This window comes from Aplysia californica, unplaced genomic scaffold (genome assembly GCF_000002075.1).
Source record: "Aplysia californica isolate F4 #8 unplaced genomic scaffold, AplCal3.0 scaffold00334, whole genome shotgun sequence".
NCBI lineage: Eukaryota > Metazoa > Mollusca > Gastropoda > Aplysiida > Aplysiidae > Aplysia > Aplysia californica.
The window spans coordinates 32379-42378 of NW_004797604.1; the positions used below are offsets into that span (position 1 = coordinate 32379).

General features: G+C 44.3%; 1 protein-coding gene across 1 annotated transcript in view; it reads right to left on the reverse strand.

Moving 5' to 3' along the window:
* Positions 1 to 6903: 6903 nt before the first annotated feature.
* The window catches only part of LOC101850970 (uncharacterized protein K02A2.6-like), a 3798-nt gene continuing 701 nt past the window's right edge, over positions 6904 to 10000 (reverse strand). Inside the window, exon 1 of the mRNA XM_005102683.1 lies at positions 6904 to 10000. This exon is cut by the window's right edge and continues 701 nt beyond it. Within this exon, the coding sequence (XP_005102740.1) occupies positions 6904 to 10000 (3097 nt within the window).

A 10000-nucleotide genomic window follows, 5' to 3' on the forward strand; every position in this document is an offset into this window, starting at 1 on the left:
CGAATAATTATTCAACTTTGGACGGATGGAAATTGCTGGCTTAGTTCTAAAAAAATGTGGATTTACACACGAATGGGAACATTTTTCGACCCCATTGACAAAACTGAGATCATTTTTTGAGGCGGTCGGCTCTAACCGTCATTGTCAGGGATAACCTGATCTGAATGGGAAACAGACGTCAGACGACGATACAATCGAAATTTTCTAAGACGGCACACACATCGTTGAGGAGAAAAGTCTTCTTCTTAGACAGGTGGGCATCTTAAAACAATGTCATTATAATGTTAAAACACGCAAGGGGGGAAATGGAAAGTGGCCGTTTGTATAGGCGATTGTCTTATACAGGTGGCCGTTAGAGTAGGTTGGACTGTACATGTGAAATGAACTCCTTTTTGTAGAAATTTTGCGCCCCCATTGACACAACTTAGATCATTAAGGAGACTCTTCACATGATAATCGAACTCATGGCTTTCAAGTGCAATGACAAAGACTGTCACCCCTATACGGGGTGCCCACTACGGATGGGATCGGCCGATCGGCCCGATCGCCCTACTCGATCGCCTCAAAAACAAACGTATTTGTTTTCAGTTTCAGACGATCGAGTCGGGCGATCGGCCCGATCCAGCCGTAGTGGGCACCCCGTCGACGGATTGCGATTTGTTTTTCGGCACAATGAGGGTAGACGTTTGTTTATGATGTGCACATACTTCTCATACTTTCAAGCCAATTCTCGTATTATCTGTGACTGGAAATTTTCTGAATAATTTACTCTAATAATAGAGTAGAGCCTTGGACCTGCAGCGCTTTTGCCACTTGCATTGCTATAGTTTTGATAAAACAGAAGCATATCGAAAATATAATGTTCATTTGGTGCAATAGTGCAAGGAAGAAGCAAGATAGAGAGCCAGAAACTACAGACGCAAAGAAAAGAAGTAGGATATACCTCTAAACGTCTGTTCGTGGTGTTTGAGGTGCTTTCCATTCACTCTTTTCGGAACGAAGTCTCTCTGGAATTCCCTCCGTGAGTGAAAGCGAAGCCATTTTTTCAGCTACAACCGATTTCCTCTGGTAAACGATGCAATGTAAGCTACGAACAAGGACAGTATTTTAAGAAATGTATACTGTATTATTAACCACATAAGTATTACTTAAACTATTGAAATAATATTTCTGTAGGTACAACTTCTTCATGGAGTACATTTTCTTCCGTTGTCTTCTCAACCCCCGATATTCAAACCAACCAGCCCATAAGCCAAATTTCCAATTGTCTTTCAAAAAATAAAAGTTCTTCAAAATTTTATCACAGCTAGAATCTATATCGGCAGACATCGTTCTATTCAGACACCGATTTCTTTTATGTAAAGTATTTTAAAGACAAATTCATGATGTCAAAAGCTTTTAAGTGATTGGAGGGGACGGCATTCTTGTTGCCTCGGCCAGCCATTGTGCTTTAAATATGTGAAACATCGTGGTGAAATCAGACGCTCGTCTAAATGAGGATATCTTAGAAACAGATAGTGTTTCACCAGTATTTTAGTTTTTATCAATTTTATTAATAGGGCTCAACACATTTTATATTCATTTAAAAACAAATCCCTGCTTGTATTTTACTGATCAAAGGCACAAAAAACCCCGAAGATCTGCAGTTTCCTGAAACTCTACAGCTTTGGAAGTAACCTAACTTTGACCCCATTATCACGATGATTGTAGTTTGACAACAAGTTATTTTCCCCAAAAGCAGGGCAAATGAACAGGCTCTAAGATTATACCAATAACTCCATTTGTGAAATAAAACGACGAGCACCTGATTCCCTCGCGTCGTGACACATAATAATATAGAGCCTAGAGAACAATGGACTAGTCCCTAATTTGGTGGCGACGCGGCGAGTGCAGAAAAGCGTCCATTAGTCAAATGGATTTGGCGAATCAAATTCAACATTTTTTTTGGGACAGGAAAATGATTGGTGAAGTGATTTCTCGAACAAATCGAGTATTTTCGCCAGTCCACGTTTCGTCAAATACCGTCAGAACAGTTCTGTAAGGCCTACAAGTACTACTTTCACTTTCATGAGGGTGTAGGAAAAGGTCGAATGGTGTCCTAGCTTGCCAACTTTCGCTAAAGCATAGAAGTTTGAAGTTCATATCAGAGACTGAAATCCCACCTCCCTGCCTTTTATCCATATGTCTTATGTACATGGGAAGGGGGAGTAGGAGGGGAAAAAAAGAGACAGAGAAAAGAGAAAGAGAGGAGAGAGAGAGAGAGAGAGAGAGAGGGGGGAGAGAGAGAGAGGGAAAGAGAGAGAGAGAGAGAGAGAAAGAGAGAGAGAGAGAGGTGGAGTAGGTGGGGTGGGGGGGATGTGCGCGTTTGTTCAGTGATTTGAAAGAAAAGAAGTATACAAACTACACTGAGAGCAGTTACATAAAAGAATCCACAGTGAAGCGTTCATGAAAACCACATGGTTCAAGTAAAAATAATTAATATAAACGTGCTGTTGGATCATTATCACCCATCAAATATGGCGAATGAGCGCTTTTTTCCTATCGGTGTTGGAGATTAGTGGGGTTTCTTATATTGTTTGGGTTTTTTTCTCTACTTCTTGCAAATATTACTTTTATATTTAGCTGCCGTTGTTTTTTTTGGCTAAAAGTCAACGTTGTTGCACTGAATCGCAGAAAGCCTATAAGGACAACGGCATATTTCGGGCTGTCAGTACTGCTAATGATAAAGGTTTTGAGTCGTCTTTCTACTAGCTTCCTGAGATGTAATCACAGCACTATGTATAATGGTTGGGGTTGGACAGTATTGAGACTTCATAGCTCTTTGATGGTGAGTCAGTCAGTTGTGGGATGTCATTAAAAGAACATAACAGCACGGGAAGTGGAAAGGGTCATTGACCCGCGGAAGAAGATGATTCTCACTATTCCCGACGTGATGATAGCGTTCAACTCCTTCCTGATATCCACCACAAACACCCTCGTTGAACCAGTGAAGCCAGACAGTAGAAAAAAGTCCTGGGAACCACATAGAGTATATGAAGCCATCTGCAAGAGAAGCAAACTCAGACGAAAGTTTGTTGCTGTCGATGAATAAAGAGAAGCACACAGACACAATAACTGTCATTTTGGTGCTGGGAAAAAGTAAGACAGGTAGACAAAAATAACAGGGGGTAAGTAAAGAAGTAGGACCTACCAGTGGCACCCTCCAACCACCCGCCCGTCAAGAGGGGAGGACGTGCCGAAGAGAGTAGCTTGAGGCACAGCAGGCAATCAGCACGGCCAGAACCAACTTGTGACGAAATCTGTGTGAAGATACTGCCAGTTCGCTGATGACCCTATCGTTAGGAAACTGATTTGAAAACCTCAACGAAACCCAAGATATAAATACACCAAACAAAACAATGAAGTACAACGGACACCTTGTCACCTCTGAGAGGAGGAAATCTGACCTATTTGTAATGCACTTCTCGAAGGCGTGCAACGTGGTCATGAATGAAGATAATTCAGGAGTGAATAGAGCACTGAAAGTGAAACAACGGCTAAGCGACCTCGGAAAATCCCCAGGAGAGGCTCAGCCCAACTTCACAATCGCTGAGCTAAAGGTCCGCTATCACAATGACTGAGAAAAGGTCCACTGTAACAATGACTGAGAAAAAAGTCCACTACCACAATCGCTGAGCTAAGGTAAGAGGGTCTACTGGGGTAAAGATAGTTGCAAAGCGCATAGAGCATGCTTTTGAGCATGGATATGCGCTATATAAATGCAATTATTATTAAGGTACGCTATCATAATCACTGAGCTAAGGTCCGATATCTCCAAAATGAGAACCATCAGGACTCTCAGCCCCCAACAACATCCCTTCAGCCTATCTCAAACATTTAGGTCCAAACACACAAGAGACGCCCCTCCTCGTTTTCAATATGACCTTCCGCTCAGTAGACGCCAGTTTTCTCGGAGAGACCAAACGGAAGTAGACGTAGTCAGCACAAGGCGGTGACCATCGGGAGAATTTCTGTGCTCGGGGTCGTGGATAGGCGCAACAGACGAATTACTGATTCAGTTGTCACCTTAACCACTCTGTCACATACAGCACAAAAACAAGAACAAAAACAACCCATCATCATCATCAGCATCACCATCATCATCATCATCATCCTCATCATCATCATCATCATCATCATCATCTTAGTAAATAGCAGGGAATAAAAAAGGGTTGAGACTTGTAGATTTTTCAAATGTAATACAGGTTCAACGTTTTGCCCTCTAAAGGGTTTCATCAGGAACATGATACAAAAAGAGATCATCATCATCATCATCATCATCATCATCATCATCATCATCATCATCATCATCAACAACAACAACAACAACAACAACAACAACGGAAGACTGGGCTCCCTCACACATTACTAAAAGTGAGCAACACAACTGCAATTATTTGAGGGGGACGAAATCGGGAGACTTGACAGTCTCACACGTTCACGAGGTTTTGAACCTGACCAAAGATCATACACTTGAAGATCGTTCGCGCCTCTTTTTCCGCCTATAAAATAGTGAGGTCAAAATTCGTGGTGCAACTTATCCTCAAATATCTCTTTAACGGGTGAATCAATGTCATCCATACTTTGCATAGCAGTTTGTATCAATTTGTCCTAACTAAATTTTAATCATATCTTTCGAAAACAATTGGGGCTAGATTAAAAAACTTTTGTTCATAAATTTATATAAAATACTTGAAATCTCTGTCACACGTAAAATTGTATTGTTCACATCAGTTTCCGCTTCGCACACACATTTTGATTACGCATATGACCTACGTCACAGCTCATCCATGACAATTTTTACTTGCAAAAATTGTTACAAGAAATTACTGTTATTGTGAACACATTTTTTTCCATTAATTGTTCTCAAAACATGCGTTCAATAGACATGTTCTGATTAGAAAAACCTGACGGACTTGCTATTAAAAGCTATATTGCCCAAGCTGTAAACATTTTAAAAATGTGTAGAAACCACACACTTGGATTTTTTATTAGTATTTATAAAGGAATTTTCTAGAATACTGCTTGCAGGTGTTTACAAAAATATTAATCTGTTGAGACAAATTGATACAAGGCACTGTGCAAAAATTGGAGAACCTATGTTCGATGCTTGAGGAGATATTTGAAAATAAGCCACACCACGAATTTTTGACCGCACTAAATTATCCTCCAAATCTTGGTGGCGCTCTCTCTCAGCAACAAAGCGCATACTTTGCGAACAGAGTTATCCTACCTTTATGAAAAGATCAAAGTGATATTGTGACAAGTTTTTGAATAATTAAGAATTCAAATTTCGGAACAACGCTTTTTTAAAACGGTTACGCTGACAACAAGCCTCTCTGTATCGAAACTGTTGTGAATAAAAGAAGTCGTTTTGTAAGCTGAGCTGACTACGGAAATACATGTACAGGGAAAATATCAGGATAACATTGGTATTACTACACTCGCACGTTAGTTGCTATAATGTTATTGTTGTTGTTTTTTAAGCTAGTAATAAACAATAGCAATAAATGAAGCTTCTGCGGACTTTTAAACGTGTAGGTTTCATAGAGCTCGATTTATCGGCGCCAGTGATCACTACTCGAAGACCGATGAACAGCAATCAAACTGCGCGTGTAAGGGGGTGCTATTCCTATTTTTCTTCTGGAGAAACGAAAGACAGCTTCAAATAGCGACTGCAGCGCCATCTGAAGTAATGTGCGTTAGGCCATGGATGCTTTTTGGGGTGAGTGAACCATCTTGCAGTGTACCATGTTTGACCTGACGAGAATTCTATTCTCTGGATCGCAGATAGGCGCAAAAGAGATATTATTACTAAGATCTATCTGTTTCCCTCCCCCCCCCCTCCCCAAATCCGTCAGCCACACACACATAACAACAACAATACATGCAACCGCAACAGCAACCAGTAGCAACAGTCGTAACAGGAAGAAAAATAGCATCAACAACAACAGCAGCAAGAAAATCAGCAAAACACTTCAACGGTTTTGTCCGTTTTGCAAGTTTTTGATATAAATATGTGAAATCGATCACTCACGCAAAGTCGTTTCAGAACGTTTTAGGTTTTCACTGTTGACATTTCCTGGAAACTTTACCTTATATTCGTACTCGAAAATGGATATCTGTCTAATGTAAGCCATTTTCTTCCCCGGCTGCAATAAATTATAATCAGCTTACATCAACGGAATCCTATTTTCATTTTCTGCCCAACTCATTTACATTAACTAAATAATAAAGTGAACATGTCCACTGGAACGTTTGGATCGACTGACATATCATTTACGTTTGTAAGTATGATATTAGTGTTAAGATCTTGTAACAGCAAACTTGAACATAAATCAAGAACACAGGAGTCTCGTCTTGGGCCGAACATCACGAAGCAGTTTATTTATGATCAATATGTCAAAGGAACAATATCTACACAACATGTTAGATTATTTACATGATACAGAATACATGCCTTCATTAATAATTGACACTCACACGTCTCAGTCATTCTCACATAGAATAGTACAACACCAGCATAATGGTAAACGGTGGCAAAGAATATGAAATACAAACATGACATATTATGATATGAAAATGACATAATAAACATCATGGAAGTGTTTCTTCAAAGGGGAAACAACTTAATAGCCAATGTCCTGCAAAGGGAATGAACTACGAGCGGATCTAAGTATTTCCCTTACATAACACCTTTCCTTCAGTCTGAAGGTATCTTAAGACTAAAGTGTTCCCAGAAGCAATCACAACCAGAGAAATGTCAAAGTTCACAATATGTATCTGTCACGGCTGGTGACGTGCGTGTCGAGGGCGAAGTTGATCCTCATGTCGTCTCCACATCGGGCCGTCTGGTACACGGACCTAGTAAAGTTTGTGACCCAGGAAGGCGGTCACCACAGCTGGCTTCCATCTGTCCTTACGCCCACCTTTGTAGGAAAGCGCGAAGCATGGGCTGTCTTTGTTGAGACGACGAGCAGGCACCGGCTCATCTCGAATTCGGGGTGTTGTCTGCCTCTGCGATGGGATGATGACGTCGAGCGTCGTACGGATCTGACGTCCATTCAGGAGCTCACTGGGACTGTTACCACTGGCCAGCGGTGTGCGGCGGTAGTGCATGAGAAACTCCTGAAGGGCGTCGGCGGGAGGCAAGTCAGACTTCTTGAGAGATTGCTTAAAAGTCTGGACCAGTCTCTCTGCTGCTCCGTTCGTCTCCGGATGATAGGGGGCTCCGTGCAGGTGTTGAATGCCCCGCTGCTCACACCAGGTCTGGAACTCGGCTGACGAGAAACAGGTGGCGTTGTCCGTCACAATGGCGTGTGGATAGCCAAAGTGAGCAAAGTCCTCGTCGAGTCTCCGGGTGGTCGCCTTGGTTGTTATCGAGGACATGAGGTGGATGCATGGATACTTGGAGAATGCGTCCACCATGACCAGCCAGTTGTGACCTCTGAAGTTGATGGCGTGGTCAATATGGACGTGGCTCCAAGGTTCGTTGGGGGTGATCCATGGGTGAGACGGCTGCTTAAGGGGCAGCCTCTGGTGCTCGTTGCAAGCTGTGCAATGTCGAGCGACGTCTTCAATATCGGCATCAATGCGTGGCCAGTAGACAGCAGTGCGGGCCAACTGTTTCATTCTCTGCATGCCGAAATGCCCCAGGTGCAGGATCTGGAGGACCTGGGGTTGCATAGTCTTTGGGATCACCACTCTGTGGCCGTAGAAAATGCAGCCATTCGCGAGAGACAAAGAGTCTCGAAGAACGTAGAAAGGTTTAATTTGATCACCGAGGTTCTTCGGCCAGTTGCCTTGCAGGTGCTGGATCACCCTGGTCAGAGTAGGGTCTTTGGACGTTTCTCTCTCTAAAACCTTCGGGTCTGCAGGTGCGATTTGGCTGCTGATCAGTTTTATGGTGCAGATAGTTGCTGAGTCTGCACCAGTCTCCTCCCTGTCAAAGGATGGATCCGCCCCCGCTGGCAATCTACTCAGGGCGTCTGCGTTGCCGTGCGCTGATGTCTTGCGATACTCTATGGAGTAGTCGTATTGGCTCAGAGTGAGAGCCCATCTGGCCAGTCGATTTGCTGCCAGAGCTGGAATTGGCTTCGTTGATCCAAAGAGGGCAATCAGCGGCTTGTGATCTGTCACCAGGATGAAACGTCGACCGTAGAGGAACTGGTGAAACTTGTTGAGACCAAAGATGATAGCCAGGGTCTCCTTCTGGATTTGGCTGTATCTTCTCTGGGTCTGCGTCAGTGTTTTTGAGACATTGGCAATGGGTCTCTCACTGCCATCGCTGTATATATGAAACAAGACACAGTCAATTCCCACGTCTGATGCATCGCAGGATATTCCCACCTCCAACGCTGGGTTGAAGTGAGCCAGGACGGTGTCAGCACTCAGACAGTCTTTGATATGTTGAAAAGCTGTCTGTTCAGGAGCACCCCACTGCCATGGGGTGTCTTTCTTTGTCTGACGGTACAACGGTTCCAGGATAGTCGACAGTTTTGGTAGGAATTTGCTGTAGAACTGGACTTGGCCTAAGAAAGATCTCAAGCTGGACACATTGGAAGGTGCTGGCATCTTCATGATGGCATCTGTTTTTGAACCTTTAGCAATACCGTTCTTGGAAAGGTAGTGTCCCAGGTACTCTACAAAAGGCTGAGCAAAGGAGCACTTCTCCAACCGGCAGCGTAGTTCCTTGTCTTGTAGACGCTGGAGCAGGCCTCGGAGATTCTGCAGGTGTTCCGCCGAATTGTTGCCGCTGACAAGGATGTCGTCCAGGTAGACGGCCACACCAGGCAGGTCTTGAGTTAACTGGTCCATGATTTCTTGGAAATAACCGGGAGCAGAGGTTATTCCAAACGGCAGGCGTTTCTGTAGCAGGACGCCTTTGTGACTGCTGAGGGCAAGTTTCTTCTGCGACTCTGGGCCAAGGCAGATCTGATTGTATGCGTCAGCGAGGTCAATCTTCGTGAAACAGTGGCCTCTACCCAGTCTCCGCATGAGATCCTCCGGCTGTGGCATCGGGTGACGATGTGTCTCCAGTTGCTGGTTCACAGTGACAGAGTAGTCACCGCAGACTCTGATACTGCTCTGACCTTGTGGAGACTTCTTCTTGATAGGTACCACTGGCGTACCATATGAGTTGAACTGGACTGGCTCCCAGATACCTCTGTTGATGCCGGCTTGAATGGCACTATCCAGATCTTCCTGTACAGCAATAGGGACTGGGCGAGGCTTGTGAAAAACTGACTGGACGTCTGGCTTGAATCGAACCTCCAGCTCGAAGTCCTTGAGTGTCCCCAGCTCTTTCTTGAACAAGTCTGGGAACTCCTGACATAGTTGCTGGCAGGAGCTCTGCAGGGACGTATCTGGCTTGATGTCCTGGAAGACCTTGTTGACTTTGTTGTACAGGAGCTGGTCCAGGGATAGACCTAGGCTTCTGAATGATTCTCGACCGAGGAGGTTCAGCTGCAGACGGGTGACGACGAACTTTTGTTGTTTGGGTTTGTCGTCCTTAGCCAGCGTAGTCGGAGCTGTGAAGACTCCGAGGACAGGGAGGTCTTGGTCAGAGGCACACCGGTACTGGCTGCTTGTTGGTGCCATCTTGGGGCTGTTGAGCAGGCGCCATGTGCTCAAGGAGATGAAATTATCTCTAGAGCCGGTGTCGACCTCTAGCTGGACCGGATGCCCCGATATGAAGCAGTCTTGTGTAATGGGCTTCATGCTTGAAGCCTTGACCGCCTTCACAATCGTGACACGCTGGCGTTTCTTCTTTCGGCATGCCGCTTCAATGTGGCCCTTGATGTTGCAAAAACGGCATGTGGCAGTGGCAAAACGGCAGCTATCAGGTGTATGGGCTCCGTCACATCTGGTGCAGCGTTTCTGTTGCGGCCCTTTCTTCTCGTGATGAGGCTTGTGTTGAAGTGTTGTCTGCTGCTTAGGCCAGGACGGCTTTCCTGGCGTT